General features: G+C 42.3%; 1 protein-coding gene across 1 annotated transcript in view; it reads right to left on the reverse strand.

The window, feature by feature from the left end:
* KPNA6 (karyopherin subunit alpha 6) overlaps nucleotides 1-23,244 on the reverse strand; it is a 44,799-nt gene that overhangs the window by 6,692 nt on the left and 14,863 nt on the right. Inside the window, exons 2-12 of the mRNA XM_037061584.1 lie at nucleotides 11,228-11,361; nucleotides 9,466-9,558; nucleotides 8,960-9,059; nucleotides 7,991-8,085; nucleotides 7,189-7,320; nucleotides 5,335-5,423; nucleotides 4,386-4,485; nucleotides 3,914-4,077; nucleotides 3,664-3,742; nucleotides 1,941-2,066; nucleotides 1,498-1,625 (exon numbers count right to left, since the gene is read on the reverse strand). Of these exons, the coding sequence (XP_036917479.1) occupies nucleotides 1,498-1,625; nucleotides 1,941-2,066; nucleotides 3,664-3,742; nucleotides 3,914-4,077; nucleotides 4,386-4,485; nucleotides 5,335-5,423; nucleotides 7,189-7,320; nucleotides 7,991-8,085; nucleotides 8,960-9,059; nucleotides 9,466-9,558; nucleotides 11,228-11,361 (1,240 nt within the window). The remainder of the gene's footprint in view (nucleotides 1-1,497; nucleotides 1,626-1,940; nucleotides 2,067-3,663; nucleotides 3,743-3,913; nucleotides 4,078-4,385; nucleotides 4,486-5,334; nucleotides 5,424-7,188; nucleotides 7,321-7,990; nucleotides 8,086-8,959; nucleotides 9,060-9,465; nucleotides 9,559-11,227; nucleotides 11,362-23,244) is intronic.

The following is a 23,244-nucleotide window of genomic DNA, read 5'->3' on the forward strand; positions in this document are numbered from 1 at the left end:
TCAGTGCTCCTGACTGAACAGTCAAGTACTGCATGTTTAAAAATTCTTGCAGCACACTGGCTGAAAATCTCTGGTCTAGTTCATTTCCATGTGAAAGTCTGCTGCAGACTTCTTCTTATCTCTAATGTCTCCTTGCTGCAGTATTACCATTCTGAACACGTCATTTCCCTGCGTAAATGTTTTCACAGTCTGAGCTCTACAGGGACGACAACACGGGCCCTCTCCAATCTGGCTCCCATTCTCTTCTTCTGGCATCACTTCTCATCACTCCCTTCTAAGGATACTCCATTCCAGACAAACACGCAAAGGTTTCCTGGTGTCTGGTTCTTGTACCTATACTTATGTCTTTTCCAATCCAAAAGGGCACTCCGACTGGTGTGGCTTGGTGGCTAAAGGCCTTTTACAACCCAGTATTTACCCTTCAAAGATTAACTGAATGACTATGCCTTTTCTCCTACAGCTTTATACATGCAGTTAGGTGTTGCAAAACAAAATTTTAGTCACCTATGGGCTTCATGTATGACAACAGTTCCATAAAATTATAATGGAGTTGAACAATTCCTATCATCTAGTGACATTACAGCCATCACAATGTCACAGCGCAACACATTACTCACTTGTTTGTGGTGATGCTGGTGTAAGCAAACCTGCACTGGCAGCCGTACAAAAGCACGCACAATTATGTACAGTACATAGTGTCTGATGAAGATAATGAATGACTATGTTGCTGCTTTCTGTATTTACTACACTGGACTTTTTATCATTATTTTACAGTGTATTCTCTTTCTACTCATAAAAACGTTTGCTGTCAGTGTGCTGTGTTACGCTGGCAGCAGCCTCACACCTCTCGTGCTTACTGCGCCTCTCGATCGCACCATTTTCTCTTGTGCGTGACTTCACCTCATGTTGTTCTGTGTGGTAACGTGTGGTACCGGCTTGTAGCCTAGAACAGCAGGCTACACCATACAGCCTAGGGGTGTCGCAGGCTAGACCATCTTGGTTTATGTAAGTGCACTCTGTGATGTTCACACAATGACAGCACCGCCTACTCTCAGAATGTATTCCTGTCATTAAGTGGCATGTGAACTGTACTGAATATACTTCCCTTGCTGAGCGCAAGACACCTGTCCAATTCCTGCCACTCCTACAAAACACACAAACTCAAAGCAGCTATCGGCTTCTCTCACGCATCACTCCCCAAAATGATTTCCTAAAGAACCTGCTCTGATGATCCATAGCAAGCATGGTTCTCCTTCATTTGTACTGTGTATTCTCTGGCAGGCAGGAAGAGGTACAGGAGACAGACAGACGTGTCATAGGCTTCTATTCTCCAGAGGGAAAAGAAGCACATAGTCTACAGCTACCTATTCCAGACCCCAGTGCCCCTGCAGCAGGTATCAGTTACAACCCATGCTGCTGGACGGAGCAGACTATCCCAGAAAGAGCAGTTTGGAGGTCACATGTAAACCATGAGCTGAGAGGGTAAAAAGGTGATACCTGATCTGCTCAGGGGTTCCTCCAGATGTGGCATTGGTGATAGCCCAGGCTGCCTCTTTCCTTGTACGGAACTCTGCTTTCTGAAGAATTTCAATCAACACGGGGAAGATGTTTGTGTCTATGACAGCCTGAGACAGGATTGGGGTGGGGTAGAAAGGAAAAAGTAAGTCACTTCAAGAAGAGAAATCAGATCCAGCCCATGAATCAGCTAATATTTATACATCTTCTTTTCCTGGAAGTCTCCCTCTGCTCTTGTTCCACGGCTGAGAGGCTATAGGGGAACCCGGCTTCCGCTACACAGAATCCTTAACCAATAGTACATGCAGACCCCGATTTCTAAAGGGAAACAAATTCCTCTGGAAACAAATATTCCGAAACCTATCATGTCCCTAAGCCTTCTCACCTGACATGCCCGCCCCCCGACCTCCCTCCTGCTGTCCTACCTGTATCTGAGCCCTGTTGCCAGCAGTGATATTTGAAATGGTCCAACAAGCTTCTTTCCGGATTGACTCCTTGGGGCTGCTCAGCAAGTGGAGGAGGCAAGGGAGTGCTGAACAGTTGAGAATGACCTAGAACACCAGAAGCACAGGTAACAAAACAAAAATTAGACAAATAGATTAATTGACATTGAAAACTTTTCTGCATCAGAAGGATACCATCAACAGAATGAACAGGTAAACCATAGAACTAGAGAAACTATATGCAAATCATATACCTGATAAGGACTAATACCTAGAACATATAGAGAATTTTTACAACTCAACAGTAAAAATCCAAGCAACCCAATTTAAAAATGGGCAACGGATGTGAATAGACATTTCTCCAAAGAAGATACAGAGATGGCCAAAAAGCAAATGAAAAGGTGGCAAACATCACTAGTCATTAGGGAACTGCAAACCGAAACCCAAATGAGACACAGCTTTACACTTAGTAGGAGGACAGCTATTGAAGAACCCAGACAATGAAGTGCCTACAAGGCCACGGGAAGAACTGGAGCCTGGTACTTTGAGGGTGAGAATGTAAACTGGTGCAGCCACTACACAAAATCCTACGGGTGTTGTTAAAACATTAAGCACTAAATGAACGTATTATCCAGTAATTCTACTTCTGGGTACATACACAAAAGAAAAGAAATGAAAGCAGACAAACAAATAACTTGAACACCAATGTTCAATGCAGTACTATTCACAACAGCCAAAGGTGAAAACAACCTACCAACGGATGAATGAATCAACAAAACGGGGTGTGCACGCACAATGGAGTATTATTTAGAGATAAAAAAGAATGAAGGCCTGACACGTACTCTAATATGAATGAACCTCAAAGGCATGCTAAATGAAATAAACTGACACAAAGGACAAATATATATGGTTCTAATGATATGAGGTACCTAGAGTAGTCAAACACATAAGAAAGTAGTACTGTGGTTACCGGGGGCTGGGGGAGAGGAGGAAATAGGGAATTATTCTTTAACGTGTACAGACTCTCAATATGAAATGAAAAAACTGAAATGGATGGTGGTGAGGGTGGAATAACAATATGAATGTACTTAATGCCACTGAAATGCACACTTGAAAATGGTTAAAACGGTGGATTTTATGTTGTGAATATTTACTCATGCATGCACTCATAACAATGACCTAGAAAATGAGAATGTGGGTTTGAGTGAGATTTCTCACCTGTAAGAGAATGTCAAGAATCCCCCCAAATTATGCCAACTACTCCAGAACCAAAGAACACCCAGATCTTCAGCCTCTGAACAGAAGAGAATCCTGTTCACAGCGCCCTCCCTGGAGGTGTTATTAACATGAGATTAACCCGAGGTAGTGTCCAAGGGATCCCAAAGGTCTAGGAAGTAGGAGTAAGGTTCCATAGCTTCTGGTATCTCAAAGAGACCAGGACTCAAAAACTGTTAACAATCACCTTACAACGTTCCAGGTACTAAGTTAGGTTAATTTAGTGTTTCCTCAAAAGCACAGCATGGATGATGTCTTGCTTTCAATTTACAGAAAAAAATGAAAGCAACCAAATTGCTCGTGATTATACAGTAAGCAGCAGAGCTGGACTTTTCCACTCAAGCCCACGTTTTCTTTCCTAGACCATGCTGCTGCTCCTCGTCCTTGGCAGGGAAGGGTTCTGTCCACAGGCAGCTCCCCTCTTCCTTACCTGGGTTTGGATGTCATCCCCAGTGACGATGTTACCCACAGCTCTCAGTGCAGGAGAAGCCACTTTGTAGTCATTGTGCCTGCAGAGGAGGGAGATGTGGTGAGTAAGAGGGTCAGCACACGGTAGTCAGCCCTGACGACCACCGCGCTGAGAGCACGCTCCTGGCTCCAGACCTGTGAACAGGGCAGCAGTTCTTTCGTCTGAGAGTGGAGGGGATTAGGGAATCTGTACCCTTTCTGAGACCACTCACATTAGAAGCTCTACCAATCTCCTGCAGACTCCAGAGTCTATGACTGCCTGGATCTTCTCATTGGGGCCATCGGACAAGTAAGAAAGGGCCCAGCAAGCATCCGCCAGCAAGTCTGAGTCGCTGCTGAAGAGAAGGCGAGACAGCACAGGCAAACAAGGGGACACCTGTTGGAAGCAGAGTGAGAGGGCTCAGGGCTCATCAGCTCTGTCACCACTAACACTGCTGCCCCCTCCCTCCTTTCAGGTAATTCTAAGCCCCGGAGGTCCCTACTACATTAAACCATGAGGCCTAACTTTCCACTTTACAGTCCATGCACACGAGATCACCCACTTCACTGACAATGGCCTCTTTCAGTTTCCCATGGATTGAGAGACTCTAGGGTTCTCCAAGGACTTGAAAACTCCCAAATAAATATTCGTTCATATGAAGAAACCTGCTATCCCCCTCAGGGACCAGTAAGAAGCTCTCTCACCTTTGCAAATTCTGGAGGGGGGTTCTTTCCTCTGCAGAGGTTCGACAGGGCCCAGACTGCGTTCCGTGTCATTGTCAGTCGTGTGGACTTTGTAAGGAGTCTGAAAGAAAAGCAAAACCAGATCCTGAGCAATGATGTCCTTGCACAGAGTTGTTGCCAATAAATCCCAGGAGCAAATCCAACCAGAGCCCTAAGACTCTGGCAGCCTCAGTTTCTTCCTACCCGCTGAACTAAGTTAAGTGAGCCCGTCTGGGTCAAAGGATTAGGACCAGCGCTACGGCTAGTTAAGACCATAGTTACTAAGGCAAACAGAGGGCTGGATCTTAAGAAAGCCTGCAAAGTTTGGAAGATAGGACATACTGTGCCCCTAACTATGGCCAAAAGTTCTAAACAAGAAGTACTTGTTCTCTTTGGAAATGAAAGCTGAAGATATATTTTCTGAGAAGGGCCCGAGAAGAGTTGTAGTGGTAGCCTATGAGATTGTGGTCTCTGAAGAACAACTCGTCCATCTATTTTGTTTAGATGTAAAGTAGCTCTACTTTAATGGTAAGGGAGGGAGGGATGGGAGAAGGATCTAGAAGACCTTTCATGGGGTCTTTGACCTTTCATGGGGTGTCTGAAACAGAGCTCTCTGATGTATCTATGCATAAAATCATAAGCAAATCAATATACACTGTAGAGAAGGCTGGATTTTTCAGATGGGCTAATCTTGCCTTCCTCTCTGGCTCAAAACAAGGCAGGTGTGACCAACAGGAAATCCCACAGTGCCCTGAAGTGAAGAAGCACGAGGTCTACCTTGGCGCAGACCACTGGCACACGATTCTTGCTCTTAAAAGATAGCTTTTACTTTGGCAATCAAAACGTACTTTTAGCATTTTTGTATTTACTTATCATCTTAAGGTAAGCTGTCCTACAGATGCCCAGGTACAGATGATCATTAATTACTCACGTTAACAAAGGGTTAAGGATGGAACAGTTCAAGACGTAATCCCGGCAAACGGAGCTGTCTCCAGCTATGTTTCCCAGTGCCCAGACTGCCTGCAAAGAGGATGGATGATGACATTGTCACCCATGGAGCCTAGTGGCTTCTTTGAGTACTTTATACTTGTAACTACAGAGTGAGTACCCACCAATAATGAGAATGAAAACCGTATCAAGTCTGAGACACACTAAGTTAGCTCAGATACCATGCCTGCTGACATCCGTTTTGAGCACTTGCTCTGTGAGGGCCTTCCTGGATCAGTGGCAAAGAAAGACTAACCTTTGTACAGAGAAATCAAACCCAAATCTCTATCCCCGCTCCCCAGGAAAGGATAAAGTGATTAATAAGTTGCTTTCTGTCCTGGCTAGTGTAGCTCAGGGGATTGAGTGTAGGCCTGTGAACCAAAGGGTCACTGGTTTGATTACCAGTTGGGGCACATGCCTGGGTTGTGAGCCAGGTCCCCAGTTTGGGGCGTGTGAGAGGGGCAACCACACATTGATGTTTTTCTCCCTCTCTTTCTCCTTCACTTCTCTCTAAAAATAAAGAAATAAAATCTTAAAAAGTTGCTCTCTTGTAGTCTCATAGGACCGGCCTTACTGTAACAGACCCCATTACCATTCTCCACTTCTGTCCCAACAGCAAAACGCCAGTGGAGGAAATGGAAGCCGCATCTCTGCCTCTGTGATCTGCAGGCGCTGAGAAACGGGCACTGCGGTGTCTGTTTTCCACTACCTCCTCTGATGCCAAGTGTGTGGAGATTTTTCCACACCAAACAACTAATTATCTGATACCAACTGCCCAATAATTCAATTAAATTCCAACTTTTCGAGTTGGAACAGACCTCACAGGTTAAAGTTCAGTTCCACANCAGCAAAACGCCAGTGGAGGAAATGGAAGCCGCACCTCTGCCTCTGTGATCTACAGGCGCTGAGAAACGGGCACTGCGGTGTCTGTTTTCCACTACCTCCTCTGATGCCAAGTGTGTGGAGATTTTTCCACACCAAACAACTAATTATCTGATACCAACTGCCCAATAATTCAATTAAATTCTAACTTTTCGAGTTGGAACAGACCTCACAGGTTAAAGTTCAGTTCCACAAGACTGCCCCCACTTCACACACTAGCTGCAATTCCCAGGTGCCACCTGTACTTCTGACCCACTGGCTCCAAATTCAGGAGTTCCCACAATGTCCTCCCCAGGTTCAGTAATTCACTAGAGGTTCACAGAACTCAGGAAAACAACACGTACCAGTTTATTATAATGGCCACAACTCAGAAAAAGCTAAACGAAGGAGGGAAGTTGGGGTGGAGGGGTAGGGAAAGGGTGGAGCTGAGAGTCCCTACTACCTAACCCTATGTTTGGTCTTTCTGATGACCAGCCACCCCCACAAATGTGATATTCAGGAGCCCCACTCTGAGTCATCGCATTAACATGGACTCAGGTGTGTTCCAAAGGGGCTGGTCACAAATAACAAAAGATACTACTATCACTCAGAAAATTCTATGCGTTTTAAGAGCTCTTTGCCAGAACTGGAAGCAAAGACCAAATATACTTTTTATTATACCACAGGTACCATCAAGAATTAAGGCAAATTTGCCCTGGCTGGTGTGGCTCAGTGGACTGAGTGCAGGCATGCAAACCTAAGGGTCGCCAGTTAGATTCCCAGTCAGGGCACATGCCTGGGTTGCGTGGCCTGTTCCCAGTTGGGGGTGTGGGAGGGGCAACCTATCTATATTTCTCTCCCTCTCTATCTTCCTCCCTTCCCCCCTCTCTAAAAATAGATAAAATCTTTTAAAAAATAAGCCAAAGTTGAGCATTACCTGTTCCTGCACATCCTCAAAGTCCGAGTTAAGCAGCTCTATAAAAATGGGGACAGCCCCTGCTTCAATGACAATTTTGGTCTGCTGAGAGGTCCCAGAGGCTATGTTCGTCAGGGCCCAGGCAGCTTCAAACTGTAAGCGAGATTAAGCCATGACTGACAGGTCATTCCAGACAGGGCAGTCACGCCTACCAGGTGCCTAACAGCTCTAAGTCCCTTACTCCTGATTTAAAAAATCAAAACACAAGCCTTTTCCTCTCCCTCTTTCAATGATAGGAAGAGGTATCCACAGTGACATAACAGTATGGGAAGCCAGAATTGGGCTTCAATGGCCCACGACATTCCTGCACTACCATAGCACCCCTGAGCCTTTTACAAACCGCTTTATTTCCCAAGCTTCACTTTCCATTTCTGAAACCAGGATTAGAGTGCGATGAGCTCTCAAAACCCCTTTTGGCTGTGTTTCTGTAAGTACTAAAAGATCAGCCCACCAACCATTCCAGAGACTAAATGATTTGCCTCAGGTCACACAGGTAATGTGGAAGTCGACTAGAACCTTTGATTTATAACTGAATGATCAATCTGTAATATTCTTTTATCTTTCCTTTGAGATTATTTGGAAGAGATCTGGGCTCTCCTGTTTGAGGCCAAGACTTCTGAGGCAATCAACTGATAGCAACAGCTTCTCTTAAATGTTTCCTCATATTACGTGTCTATTTCCTGAGAGAAACAGCGACAGAGGTATCCCACTGCAACTTCCTGAAAGGAGGGCTTTCATCTGGCACCTCCACCTCAGGTCTCACCTGTAATGTACAGTTATCCTTCCTCTTCAGAAACTCCACAAACCGATCCACCACTCCTGGAGTGTTGATAACTTCATCTATTGGAGGGCTAGGCTCTGGAGGAGGAGAAAGGAAGGAGAGAGAAATTCAGGATAGGCTTTAGCAGATGAATCCATTGGAGTTCACCCACCATCCTTCCTATATACACCTGAGCATCCTTACAAATATTCCCAAACGCCCTTTTGGTGAGGTGATTTTAACAACAGTTGGTCATTGTTGAACTGTATGATACAGTTGGTATGCTAAAGAGTAAAGCCCATCCTAATTTAAGTATGCTCACCTTTGCTTACTGGACCTAAGCAAGTAAGCCACTTTACTTACCGAAGCAAGCAGGGAAGTAAGGGATAGAAGACAGCTCAAGGGATGAGCAACGCTAGTCTAAACATTTTCCTTCTAAGACCAGCATTCTTTTCTTGGGAGGACTGCTTCATATACTAAGGCAAGAAGTACTTTTACTACCAATTTTTTACCGAGCACGCACATTGTGCTGAGCACAGTTCCAGGTACTGAGGATACAGTAGTGAACAAAACCTAAAGTCTCTGCTCTCGAAGAGCTTATGTCCTGGTGAGGACAGACGTTCTATTATAATAAAAGATAGTAAATATGATGAGGGGAGAAAGAACAGGTAAGGCAGGGTAAGAAGCTTAAAAATGCCGAGGGTGGGAGGATGGCCCGGCATTTTAAACAGGGCACCAGCGTAGGCTTCATTGAGAAGGCAGAATCTGATCATGGAAGTGAGGGAGCTGTCACACAGACGTGCCCGGTGGAGGCTGTCAGGAAGCAGGAATAGTTGGTGCAAAGGTAAAAATGTGCCTGGCTTGTCTGAACATCAAAGCCAGTAGGACCGGAGCAGAACGAGTGAATGGGAGTGGGCTGCAACGAGACACTGAATCATGTAGGGAGTGTCTGGGGAGGACCAGGCTTTGTACCTTTGGAGAGCAGTTTCCGGAATTTCTGTGTGGTTGCTAACTGCAGGTCAGAGTCATCAGAAAAGAGCATCTCTACCATCTCTCTTGTGATCACACTCTCCTAGAACACAAAAGAGGTTCAAGGCTTTGCAAACCAACACTAGAGCCAGACACCAGCACATAATCCTGTGTGGCACCCTGCTTTGTAATGAGTTGAGGGCAAGAGGAAGGCCCAACAGACAGGCTCAGGAGAAGGTATTTGTTTAGTCCATGGCTGCTTCAAGTTGGGACATTTGAAAATGATTCCTAACTTCTGAGGCAACTGATAGCTTTCCTTAAATGTTTCCTCAGGTGTCTCAATCAGAGATGAATCCTTGTTGACTCTTAAAGCTGACCAGCTATGAAAGGGCCCAAAGAAGAAAGAGCTTAGCATGGCTGTCAGCGAAACTACTGAATGATGTGAACGGCTCGATTTCTGTTCTGCAGAAGTAGGTACGTGCGAGGCCTGCGTGAAGCAAGGGCCTTACCCCAGTGGTAGAGCTCACATAAGAGTCCATGAGGAGACTGTCAAACATGGCAGCTTCTTCATTAATCATCTCCACATTTCTCCGCTTAAAAAGCTGCAAGTGAAGAGAAGAGATGGTGGTAAGGCTACTCACGGAAACAAACACAAAAACAAAATCAAACAAGGATCCAATGTTAAATTATGGCGTAACTGTCAAGGAAATGCTAGCGTGGTTGAGAAAATGCCAAGATTAACATACTGACATGGGAAGATGTTCACGGGTTTTACTTTTTATTATATCTAATTCATTGTATTTTTTAAGGGACCATTTTTATTTTTATCTAATTTATTGATTTTACAGAGAGAGGAGGAGAGAGAGAGAGAAAAAAAAAAACCCCCATCAATTTACTGTTCTACTTATTTATGCATTCACTGGTTGATTCTCGTATGTGCCCTCACTGGGGATTGAACCTGCAACCCTGGCATACTGGGATGATGCTCTAACCAACTGGCCTACCTTGCCAGGGCCAAGGGATCATTTAAAAAAATTTTTTTTTAACTTTAAACTTAAAAAAAATTTTATTTATTGATTTTAGAGAGAGAGGGTATGAGAAGGAGGGCAAGAGAGAGAGACATCGATTTGTCGTTTTACTTATTTATGCATTCATTGGTTGATTCTTGTATGTTGTCTTGTATGACTGGGGATTGAACCCTCAACCTTGGTATATCAGGACAATGCTCTAACCAACTTAGTTATCTAGCCATGGCTAAGGGAGCATTTTTATAAGTAAAAAAATCTTTATAGATTCTAATGTCCTCTGTGTAAAAGGTGAAGGTATAAGAGACTTTGAAGGGAAAGAACAATGGTAAAGCAGGAGGGTAGACAAAAGCAGGCTTAGTGACTGCGTGTCAGACTGGGCAAGGCACCAATTTAGTGAGTGTGTGGTAGAGCATAAATGATGAGCCATTAATATATGTTCAGGCCTAGAATGACTTACAAAGAATGGACCCAATAAACAGAAGCAAGGCAGCCAAGAATAGCTGATGAACCTCTTAAAGGGCCAGGCTTGGAGCTGGGAACCGAAGGCCAGGTTTACACTGACTATACTATAGTTCTAGTCACTATAGGGTAAGAATGGGAGAAGGCAACAAGGGGTTAGAATAAATTATATTGAAGACACAAATGGTGTCTTAATTGTTCTAGATTATAGAAAAATAAGGGCGTGATTTTCTTTTTTCTCAAAGCTTCCAACATTTCTTTACAACAAAGGAAACTATCAAACATGGCAGCTTAGCTACTTTCTTAAAGAAAGGGTGAGAGTGCCAGGTGTAGGCCAATTGTGGCATCTGGGTCCTTTCCCTAAACAGTACATATAAGAATATATGGTGCTGGCTGGTGTAGCTCAGTGGACTGAGTGAGGGCCTGCGAACCAAACAACCAGGGTTCGAGTCCCAGTCAGGGCACATGCCTGGGTTGCAGGCCATTTCCCAGCAGGGGACACATAGGAGGCAACCATACGTTGATATTTCTCTCCCTCTCTCCTTCCCTTCCCCTCTAAAGATAAATAAATATTTTTAAAAAGAATATTTGGTTAAAAAACTTACATGTACATCCCATGGACATGCACTAAAGGGGGGATATGCCGGTGAGGGGGGGTGTGCAGAGTGGAGGGGAATAAAGGGGGGAAATAGGAGAACTGTAATAGCATAATCAATAAAATACATTTTCTAAAAAAATATTCAACAAGAAGAAGAAAAAAGAAAAAGAATGTGAGTTAACCCACTTGCTGCTCCCGCTTCTGCTTCCGAAGCTGAATGCCCTCTTCCTCTCTTCTTCGCCTCATTTCCTCAGGGTTTAGGGCATTGTTCTTATAGCTCTTCATTCGATAATTGTCTTTCCCTGGGCTTGCCATGGTTTCTAGAAGAGAAGACACAAACACATTGACAAAGGCTCTTAAGACAGAATTTCTTTCCCACTGGGCTCTGTCCCTACCCAGCTCCCTACTCAGAGACCACAGATTCTCAAGGAGGCCTAATAATCTCAATAATCTCAGTAACAGCAGCACCTGAAATCTCTAACGCTACCAGCACACAGTTACCTTTAATCATAGTAAGCTGGTTAAATAAATGTAATTATAGCAATTGATATTAAGCATAGTAGTCAAAGATGTAAGCCCTGGAGCCAGAATGTGTGGGTTCAGATTCTGGCTTTTTTACTTCTTAGCTGTGCAAATCTTCAATAAACTGATTTAATCTCGATGTCTCAGGATCTCATCTTTAGAACAGGGACATAATAGTTCCTACTTCACAGAGTTGTTAGAAAAATTAAATAGGTTGATACATATAAAATACTTTTTGGAACAATGCTTAGCATGTGGTAAATGCTTACATGCTATGATCACCTCCTTATGATGACAGGAGAAAGTTATATGACTTTCCCAATAAACTCAGATATATTTATAGTATATACAATTATAGTATATACTATTTAATGGAAAACGATAAGTCTTTTTACAATAACCCATATGCCCACCAGCCATATTTTAACTAAGAAATTTAAATTAATCTATACTACTTGATATATACAAAAAGAAACAATGCTGTTACCAACCAAGCAAAATAGTACAGTAAGATCTATAAGCCCACCACCAAATCTAAGAACATTATCAATATACCTGAATTCAGTTTCGTATTCTTTCCCTATTCCTTCATCTCCACTCCAACTCCAGCCAAAAGAAAATGCTATCCTGAATTGTCATCTTTGTATTTAATTATATAAGTATATCCCTAAATACAGTATCTTACTGTATTTAGTCTTCTGAGAATTTCCTCAACTCCACTGGGTTCCTAAGATCCACCCATGTTTTTCATGGAGCTGTATTTCATTCCTTTTTCCTGTTGTATTATTTCACTGTATAAATATATAATAATTTAACCATTTTTATGTTGGTCTGGCGCTCCACCCCACCCCATTTTATTCTATTACAAACCTTTTGAAAAGTTGTTGAGCATCAGGTGGTATATACAAGTTTTCTGAAATTCTCTTTTCACTTGAAAGCTAAAGTTTTATCATTTGCAACCAATACTAAATGACTTCATTGCATTTTGAGAAAATGTCTGGCCAATACGTAAGTCTGAACAAGTTTTTCTGCCAGCCATTCTTTCAAGTAAAAACTGTGTCAATTTAAAAACACGTCTAGTTTTGCTAGTTACTTAAGCCCACAAGGTGATTGTCCGCCAGACACATTTTCAAGGGTTGAATTTGTGCTATTACATCAGGGACATTCTTAAATGCAACTAGCATCTTTTTCTAACAGTGAGTGAGTGGTGGTGAAGAATAAGAATACATCGATTACTAGTACACTTCAATGTCATTGTCTTGATTTGTGCTAAGGTACCAACAGTTTTACCATTGCTTTCAAAACATCAGTACAAATGTCACATGCAGTGAAAATAACAGGCAACACCTTAAATTTTTCCCTGGTTTTGAGATATAATTGACACATAATAACGTGTAAGTTTAAAGTGTACAAAGTGATGATTTGATACACTTCTATATTGCAAGATGATTACCACAATAGAGTTAGTTAACATATCCATCACCTTGTATGGTTACCTTTTTGTTTTTAATGGTAAAATTTTAAGATCTACTCTCTTGGCAACTTTAAAGCATATAATAGAGTATAGCTACAGTCACCATGCCATACATCAGACCCCCAGAACTTACCTTTCAATGTGAAGTCTGTACCCTCTGACTACCTTTGTCCATTTCCCCCATCATGCCCCTGGAGACCACTGATCCACTACTCTCTGTTTCGATGAGTTCTGTTTTTAGATTCCACATAAAAATCTACAATGGACCCTTTAACAACATGGGTTTGAACTGTGTGGGCCCAACTAATGCAGATTTTTAATAATGAATCTGCATATATTCTAAAACTGTTAGTGGACCCGAATAGTTCAAACCTGTGTTGTTCAAGGGCCAACTATATTTGATTTGTCTTTCACTGTCTGGCTTATTTCACTTGGCATAATGGCCTCAAGATTCATCCATGCTGTGATTTCATTTCAGAGAAGTGGGACTGCTGGATCATATGGTCGTTTTATTTTTATTTATTTTAATCCCCACCCGAGAATATGTTTTTATTGATTTTTGAGAGAGAGAGAGAGAGAGACAGATTTGTTGTTGCCTCCGTTTATGCATTCATTGGTTGATTCTTGCATGTGCCTTGATCACAGACAGAACCCAACCTTGAAGTATCAGGACAATGCTCTGACTGAGCTACATGGCCAAGGACTAAACAATAGACTTTTTCTTTTTAAAGACTATTTATTTATTTTTAGAGAGAGGAAAACGGAGGAAAAAAGAGAGGGACAGAAACATTGATTGGCTGCCTTTCCCACACCCCCAACTGGGACCTGGCCAGCAACCCAGACATGTGCCCCGCACCAGGAATCCAACTGGTGACCCCTTGGTCTGCAGGATGACTCCCAATCCACTGAGCCACACCAATCAGGGTAACAACAAATTCTTTTTAAATTAAAAAAAAAAAACTTTGCCCTGGCTAGTGTAGCTCACTGGATTGAGTGCAAGCCTGCAAACCAAAGGATTGCGGTTCGATTCCCAGTCAGGGCACATACCTGGGTTGCAGGCCAGTTTCCAGCAGGGGATGCATGAAAGGCAAGCATACATTGATATTCCTCTCCTCTCTCCTTCCCTTCCCCTCTAATAATAAATCTTTAAAAAATACTCAAAAAAATTTTTAATTTTGTTATCTTCACCTGAGGACATTTTTTTTCATTGCTTTTTAGAGAGAGGAAAGGAGAGAGGAAGGGAGAGAGAGAAACATCAATGGGAGAGAGAAATATTAATGGGTTGCCTCTGACACATGTGCCCAGATGGGATCGAACCTGCAACCTTTTAGCTATGGGATGAATTCCATCCCATAATTTAGCTTCATTATGGGATGAAGCTAAACTAGTGTTGTTTAGCCATACTGGCCAGGGCTAAACAACAGATTTATTTTTTATATCTATCTATCTATCTATCTATCTATCTATCTATCTATCTTTAGAGAGGAAGGGAAGGAGTGAAGGAGAGAAATATCAATGTATGGTTGCCTCTTATGAGTCCCCTGCTGGGAACTGGCCTGCAACCCAGGCATGTGCCCTGACTGGGAATCGAAGCAGCACCCTTTGCTTCACAGGCCCGTGCTCAATCCACTGAGCTACGCCAGCCAGGGCTTTATTTTTATTTTTATTTTTATAGACAGAGGGAAATGGAGGGAGAAAGAGAGGGAGAAAAACATCAATGTGAAGTTGCCTATCATGTGCCCCCCAATTGGGGACCTGGCCTGCAACCCAGGCATGTGCTCTGACTGGGATTCAAACCAGTGACCCTTGGTATGCAAGCCTGTGTTCAATCCACTGAGCCACACCAGTCAGGACCAAACAACAGATTCTTAAATAAAATTGGAAAATTCACACTTTCTAATTTTGTAACTAAAAAGCTATAGTAATCAAGAGTATGGTACTGAAATAAGGATAAGCTTATAGACAGATCAATGGAATAGAATCAAGAAACCAGAAATAAATGTACACATTTATTGATAGTCAACTGATTTTTGACAAGGGTCTCAAGTTCATTCAATGGGGTAAGGATAGTCTCTTCAACAAACAGTGTTGGGCCAACTGGATTTCTAGATCCAAAAGAATAAAGTTGGATCCTACAATATAAAAAATTTAATTAAAGACCAACAACCTAAATATACAAGCTTAGACAATAAAACCCTGAGAATGAAAAATAGAAGTAAATTTTTTGATCTAACTAAGATCTTGTGATCCTAGCTATGACACCAAAAGCATAACCACCAAAAGACAACAAGTGAAAAGACAACTTAGAGAACGGAAGAAATTATTTCCAAATAATTTGTCTAATAAGGGTTTAAAACCCAGAATATATAAATAATTCTACAATTCAACCACAAAAAGACAAACAACCAACAACCCACTTTTAAAATATACAAAGGATCTGAGCAGACCTTTGGCCAATGTGCACATGAAAAGGTACTGAACACAATTAGTCTTAGAGAAATGCAAATCAAATCCACAGCAAGATATGGCTTTGTACCTACTGGAAGGGCTGTAATGAAAACAACGTACCAACGTGATAAAGACGTGGAGAAAGGAGCCTGGTGCACTGTTATGGAAATGTAAGACAGTGCAGCCTCTGGAGAAAACAGTAGGGCATTTCCTCAAAATAATTAAATAAGCCCTGGCTGGTGTAGCTCAGTCGACTGAGCATGGGCCTGTGAACCACACGATCACAGTCCGATTCCCAGTCAGGGCACATGCCTGGGTTGTAGGCCATGTCCCTAGTCAGGGCCACAAGAGGGGCAACCACATATTGATGTTTCTCTCCCTCTCTTCCTCATCTCTAAAAAGAAATAAAACCTCAAAATAAGATTTTATTTATTTTTAGAGATGGGAAGGAGAAAGAGAAGGAGAGAAACATCAATGTGTGGTTGCCTACTGAGCACCTCCTACTGGGGACCTGGCCCACAATCCAGGCATGTGCCCTGACTGGGAATCAAACCAGTGACACTTTGATTCACAGGCCAGCACTCAACCCACTGAGCCACACCACCCAGGGCTACTCTGGTATATTAAAAAGAATGGGAAACAGAGACTCAAACAGACACTGTATGCCAATGTTCAATGCAGTGTTATTCATAATAGCCAAAAGATAAGAATAACCCTTTTTTATATATTTTATTGATTATACCATTACAGTTGCTCTATTCCCCCCTTCATTCCCTCCACCCTGAACACCCCCTCCCCCACCATTCTCCCCCCCCTTAGTTTATAACCACGTGTCTCAAGTTCTTTAGATTCTATATTTCCCCCACTATTCTTGCCCTCCCTCCCCTCTATTTTCTACCTACTGTCTATGCTATTTTCTGTACCTTCTCCCCCCTTCTCCTCCTCCCACTCCCCTATTGCTAACCCTCCATGTGTTCTTCATTTCTATGGTTCCACTCCTGATCTAGCTGTCCTCTTGGTTTGCTTTTGTTTTAGGTGTGGTTGTTAATAACTGTGAGTTTGCTGTCCTTTGTTCATATTTTTCATCTTCTTTTTCTTATATAAGTCCCTTTAGCATTTCATATAATAAGGGCTTGGTGATGATGAACTCCTTGAACTTGACCTTATCTGAGAAGCACTTTATCTGTCCTTCCATTCTAAATGAAAGTTTTGCTGGATAAAGCAATCTTGGCTGTAGGTCTTTGGATTTCATGACTTGGAATACTTCTTTCCAGCCCCTTCTTGCCTGTAAGGTCTCTTTTGAGAAATCCGCTGACAGTCTGATGGGTACTCCTTTGTAGGTGACTGTCCCCTTATCTCTTGCTGCTTCTAGGATTCTCTCCTTCATTTTAGTCTTGGCTAATGTAATTATGATGTGCCTTGGTGTGTTCCTTCTTGGGTCCGACTTCTTTGGGACTCTCTGAGCTTCCTGGATTTCCTGGAAGTCTATTTCCTTTGCCAGACTGGGGAAGTTCTCCTTTATTATTTGTTCAAATAAGTTTTCCACTTGTGGCTGTTTCTTTCCCCCTTCGGGTACCCCTATAACTCAGATGTTGGAACGTTTAAAGATGTTCTGGAGGTTCCTAAGCCTCTCATTTTTTTTGAATTCTCATTTCTTCGTTCTTCTCTGGTTGGATGTTTCATTCTTCCTTCTGGTCCAATCCATTGATTTGAGTCCCAGTTTCCTTTCCATCGCTGTTGGTTTCCTATGCATCTCCCTTCATTTCAATTAGTTTAGCCTTCATATGTTCCTCTAATTTGTGACTATAATCAACCAGTTCTGTGAGCATCCTGATCACCAGTGTTTTGAACTATGCATCTGAGAGGCTGGCAATCTCTTAGTAGCTTAGAGTTATCGGCTCTGGGACTTCTTGCACCATCTTTTGTGCCATCTTTTTCTTCTTGCGCCATCTTTTGGGCTGTTCGTGCCTGTTATGTAGCAGGATTGGAGTCCTAGGTGTTCACCAGAGCAGGGCAACTCAGTCGCTGGGTTGCGATGCTGTATGTGGGGGTGGGGTCAAAGAGGAGCAATGGCGTCCCGTCTGCCGCCTGCCGCCGCCACACCTGCCACTGTCACCGGGGCCTGCCCGTTTCGTCCCACTGCACGCGAGTGTGCCACCACCGTCAGCCCTCCACCACTGGGTTCACCGCTGGGGCCTGTGTGGTCCGTCTCACTGTGCACGAATGTGCGACCTCAGTCAGTCTGCCCCACACCCCGACTGAGTCCGGGCTACCTGTGCACCTAGGTCGAGGATCTTTCCTGCCCGACCGTGCTCCGCTGCTGGCTCTATTCCTCTTACCGTCCCGGTTGAACGGTTCACTGTTGTTGGACTTCCGTATAATCCAATTTTCTGTTCTTTGGCTGTGTCTTTGTTCTCCAAACCTTTGTTGTATTCAAACTTGGTTGTGGGAGAAGGCACAGTGTTTCCACCTATGCCCCCATCTTGGCAGAAGTCCAAGAATGACCCTTGACAAACTTTTACAAAAAACAAACCCGGTGTCCATCAAAAGATGAATGGATAAACAAAATGTGGCATACACAACAATGGAATATTATTCAGCCGCAGAAAGCAACTGCAGTCTGACACCTGCTACAATATGGACGAACCCTGAAGATAGTGAAATAAACTAGACTCAAAAAGACAAATATATTACTTCCAGCTATATGAGGTACCTAGTGTAGTCAGAGTCATAAAGATAGAAAGTAGATTAGAGACTAGAGTTTGTTTGGGATAATGAAAAATTTGGAGATAGACACTGGTGATGGTGGTGCAACACTGTAGATGTAATTAATGCTACTTAATTGTACACTTCAAAATGGTAAAGATGATAAATTTTGCTATATTTTACCACACGCACACAATCTGTAATTGCAGCATACTGCATCCAGTTAAATCTGACATAGAATCCTGTTCTATGTTTTCTTAGAGTTTGTGTTTATCTGTTTGCATTCATCATCACAGGGCCAATTACTTTAACTGCATTTTCTTATTTCCTATGTTCTTGAAGTTCTGGTATTTGATTTTGGAGCCTTACAGACCCAGGGAGAGCCTGCCCCTCTCAGGTCTACTGATTCCTAAAGATAACTTTCCTGAGAGCATGTCTTTAATGTGCAAACTAACCAATCAGAGCCACAGACCCCAGATGACAATATTCCTCTGCTTTAATCACTCCGTGGCCAGGTGGTAGGCAACTAAAGACCACTCCATACTATATCCCAAGCCCTCTGTTATTGTTCAAACTAGCTCAATCCTAAACTGTTTACTCTGCCCTGTCTTCGCTTTCTCTCAGAAATCCTACATTTGTCTCCTCCTGTGGCTGCAGTGACTTTATCACACCTTACATTTTACATTTTTAAAACAAACTCAGTATTTTAAAAACTGATAAAAGCTAATTGTGTTAAGCACAAGTAGAGGAAGCCTTATCTACTAGGTTCTCCCTTTATAAACATTTCTTTTCCTCTAGATTTCTAATCTGAAAGTTACTAAAAGTATGTTTTCTATGCACACAGAAAGGAAAAACTAACTCTAATACTGCCCCTTTCTGGAGTGGTTGGGGTAATTGTGATGTGAGTTCAAAAAAAAAGGGCTGGCCCTGAGCAGGTGGTTCAGTTGGCTGGAGCATTGTTCCACACCATAAAGGTTGTGGGTTCGATTCCCAGTCAGAGCACACACCTAGGGTGTGAGCTCTATCCCCAGTTGAGGCATATGCTGGAGGCAACAGTTTCTCTTAACACTGATGTTTCTCCCTCTCCCTCTTTCTAAAATCAATAAACATATCCTCAAGTGAGGATTAAAAAAAAAAAGAAAGAAAAATCTCCCGGCACACACCCTCCTTGGGGCACTTGAATCTTCTTTTCCAATGAACTTTATCCTAAACTATAAGGGTCCCCATGAGACTTACAACCAGGGGATCAATGGGCAGCGGCAGCTCATCCTGGACTAACCTCTGGAACCTATCTCCTTTTTTTTCTCATTTTCCAGTGAGCTGACAGCAGCCTGGCCTTGGCTCACTTCTCCCCCAAAATGTTTCTAGAGAGCCAAAGCAGCCCGCCTAGGTTCTCTCCTATTGCTTCTTCTTTCCTAAGCCCTTCCTTGTTTCATTGTCCCCAGCTTTAAGCATACTGTATCTTGCTGTGTATAATGATTATATACCATGGGTATAATAGATACAATCCCATGTATAATGAGCACAAAACTGTGGGCATGCATCATACCCAGGAAAATACAGTACTCTTGAAAGTAAATAAACAAATCTCCCCATATAAAATGCCTAACCACTATGCTGTACACCTGAAAGTAATATAGTTAGTGACTGTCTACCGTAATTGAAAACACTTTTTGTGCCCTGACTGGTGTGGCTCAGTTGGTTGGGCATAGTTCCACAAAGTGAAAGGTTGCCGGTTTGATTCCTGGTCAGGCATGCGAAAATAAATCTTTTTTTTTAGGGTTTATTTTTTAAAAATTTATTTAATTATTTTTCAAGTACACTTTTCTGTCTATTACTCCCAATATAAATCTTCAAAAAAATTTTTTCATGCCCTGGTTGGTGTAGCTTGGTGGATTGAGCGCGGGCCTGGGAACCAAAGGATCGTGGTTCAATTCCCAGTCAGGGCACATGCCTGGGTTGCAGGCCAGTTCCCAGTGGGGGACCCATGAGAGGCAACCATACATTGATATTTCTCTCCTTCTCTCCTTTCCTTCCCCCTCTAAAGATAAATAAAAAATATCTTTATAATTTTTTTCAATAGAAAAAAAGGACATCTCCCAAGGATAAGATTTGGGCTGGTTCTTCAAGTAGGAAATGAACCTTGGGGGTAGAAATGAAATAAGTGTGCGGGGGAGAAAGTAGTCTGTTAAGAGAATATGAGTGAAAGAGAAATGAAAACGAGGTTGAGGAGAGAGGTGAATTCTGGAGCTTGATACTGAGAGAATGAAACTTCAGAAATGGTGCCTCTGGTCATTCTAGAAAGTAGCACAGCAAACCAATAGTGGCAGCTGAGTCTTTGAATGTGCAAGTCTCCATACCCACTTGGCAAAGCCAAAGTAGATTTATTGTTAAACAAACAAAACAAAAATAAAAACAAAAAAGTTCTAGAGGACTACAGTAGCCTCCCTTTGGGGTCCCTAGTTACCTCTGTGCCTAGGGACTAACAGGCATAGGAAGGACTCCTAACGCCGGCACTGCTGACTCTTGCTCCCCATTACCTGACAGATGGTTTTTCATCTGTCTGAATCTGAGCCTGGGCTCTCCTTCCGGCACAGCTGACAGTGAGGCTGAAAGGAGAACCAATCTGTGCTTCTTTGGTCACCATGGATACAAGAAACTATCACAAATAGCTGCTTATGACTTCACTGGAGAAGACAGGCAGGGAAGGTTAGATTGGAAGGAGAAATACCTGCAGAAGCACATCTGGAATCAGCAACCAAAAGGACGCTGGACTCTTGTTTGGGGCTTTCTAATAGAATGGTATTTGTAGCTGCCCAGGCAAAGAGAATGAGCCAAGGCTTTAATTTAAATCAAGCAGATTGACTCCTGGGATATGCTACAGTTAAGAAAGTTTTACAATTTATCAGAATGCATAGAGAGTTACTTAATGGCACTGGGAAGAGATAGAAAAGAGATACACTGTTATTTCCCAATTTAAGACCTCTTTCTTCTACAATGTTGGAAACATAATTCTTCCCAGGCTGGACTTGCTATTTTTTTTTCAGCTGGCCCCTCTGGCTTTTCACTAGGAACTCATGGTCACATGCTAGTTAATTTAAAAAGAAAGGACTTAAATAGAGTGTAAGTCCATAGCCTGAGCAGGCTAGTAAGGTTTGATAATTGTCAAATTCTTTGTAGATGGAATATGTAATCTTCACAACAATCCTGAGAATATACCTTACAGAAGAGAAAAATGAGACTCACAGGTTAAGTAACAGCCATGATGGTAAAAAGTCAACCCTGACCTGTTTGTGCCCCAAACCCATATTCTTCTTATTTCCTAAAAGCAGAAGTGACTGGTAACAGCAAATCCATCAGAATTCTAGGTTAGAAACTGCTCCAACACCAAATAAGAAACAAATCTGCTCACATCCCAGAATTTTGCTTATCCACAAACTCAAATGCCTTAAAAGGTAAAAGAAAGAGATTAATGATTTTTAACAGGGCAGTTACAATGACACAACAGAGATTGCTCTCATTCTCAATTTTTACATAGTGCCAGCCAAACAAAATTTGACAGGGGCTTTGTTAAGTAGTAAAAATAAATCCTAGCATCATACTTCTGTTTTAAAAAAAGGTTTTCATACACAGGATGTTATTGACCCCTATGACAACCAATCAGAAAGATTGTCAGTTAGTAGCATATCCAGTTAACAGCTCAGGAACCAGGTTCAGAGGTGCTGTGATTTGCACAAATTGTGTAGCTGGACTCCAACCTAGATCTTCTAATTCCAAAGGCCTCTTTTCGTCCAGCCTCTGAGAACTACTACTTTTCATCCTTACAATACACATAAAATTCTATCCAGTTTGGGTCCTGCCCTTAGACTAGATTCTGTCTAGCTTGATCTACTTACTCACAGTCATTTTAACCTGAGAATTACTGGCAATTAAATCTCTAATTAGTGTATATGATGAACAGGGAGCAATCGAAAAACTGTTATGAAGATGTTTACCCGAGACTTTCCTCCATCTCTTTCATCTAATCTACCACCAAATCCTTCTCCTAGTTTTACCTCCGAAATACAATTCTCTCAACTCTTGACTCCCCCACCCCATCCAAGTCACTATCATCTCTTGCCCCCCTATCTCCCACTAATCCATCAACAAACAATAAAACCAGAGCTTACTACTGCTCCCATGTAGAATATTCCCAATTCATGGTCCTATTTTATCTTCATCTCACTCAGCTGTTTTGTTCTTTAATTGATTCATTTGAGAAAGAGAAATGCTGACTTGTTGACCCACTTATTTACATGTTCATTGGTTGATTCTTGTATGTGCCCTGACCTGGGATCAAACCCACAACTTTGGGTTATAGGGACAATGCTCTAACCAACTGAGCTACCTAGCCAGGGCTCATTCAAGTCTTTACTCTCACTTATCACATGCTCCTGTCACAGATGTCCTCTCGGTATTTGGAACCCATCAAGCTGTTTCCTGCTTCAGTCTTCACACTTCTTGTTTTCTTTCTATAGCTCTTAGAATTGCTTGATCCTTCCCTCCTAACCCAAAGAAAGCTACTTTATTTTTTTCAGAACACCTGTTTTATTTCCTCCATTACACAATTTACAATGAATCTGTTCTCCATAGGCTGCATTAGTTCTCCAGAGGTTGTTGTATACCCAGCACCATAGGCTCATAAGTATTTGTTGAATGAATCACTGTTCAAATATTTATTCAATACTTAATGAACATCGGCACTGTCCCAGACACAAGGCCTACCTATAAGAGCTTCTTATTAAGTGAAAAGCTACACAAGCACAAAAAAATCTTCATTATGACTGGAGTGGAGAACTTCCAAAGGAAGATTTTAGAAGGGTTTCTTACTAGAAAACCAGAAACCACAGGTTTCCTGAAGAATAGATAGGGAAACCAAATAAAAACTCTGTTTTAGGACTACAGGGTACAGATGCCTCAGAAAAAGACATTCAGACTGCTAAACCCAATGATCTTGTCAGTATTTATTCTATTTTACTTTCTAATTTGTCACTAATGATCACTTTCACTTCCT

Source organism: Sturnira hondurensis, unplaced genomic scaffold, assembly GCF_014824575.4.
Source record: "Sturnira hondurensis isolate 20B ecotype Veracruz unplaced genomic scaffold, ASM1482457v3 Scaffold0013381, whole genome shotgun sequence".
NCBI classification, from domain to species: domain Eukaryota; kingdom Metazoa; phylum Chordata; class Mammalia; order Chiroptera; family Phyllostomidae; genus Sturnira; species Sturnira hondurensis.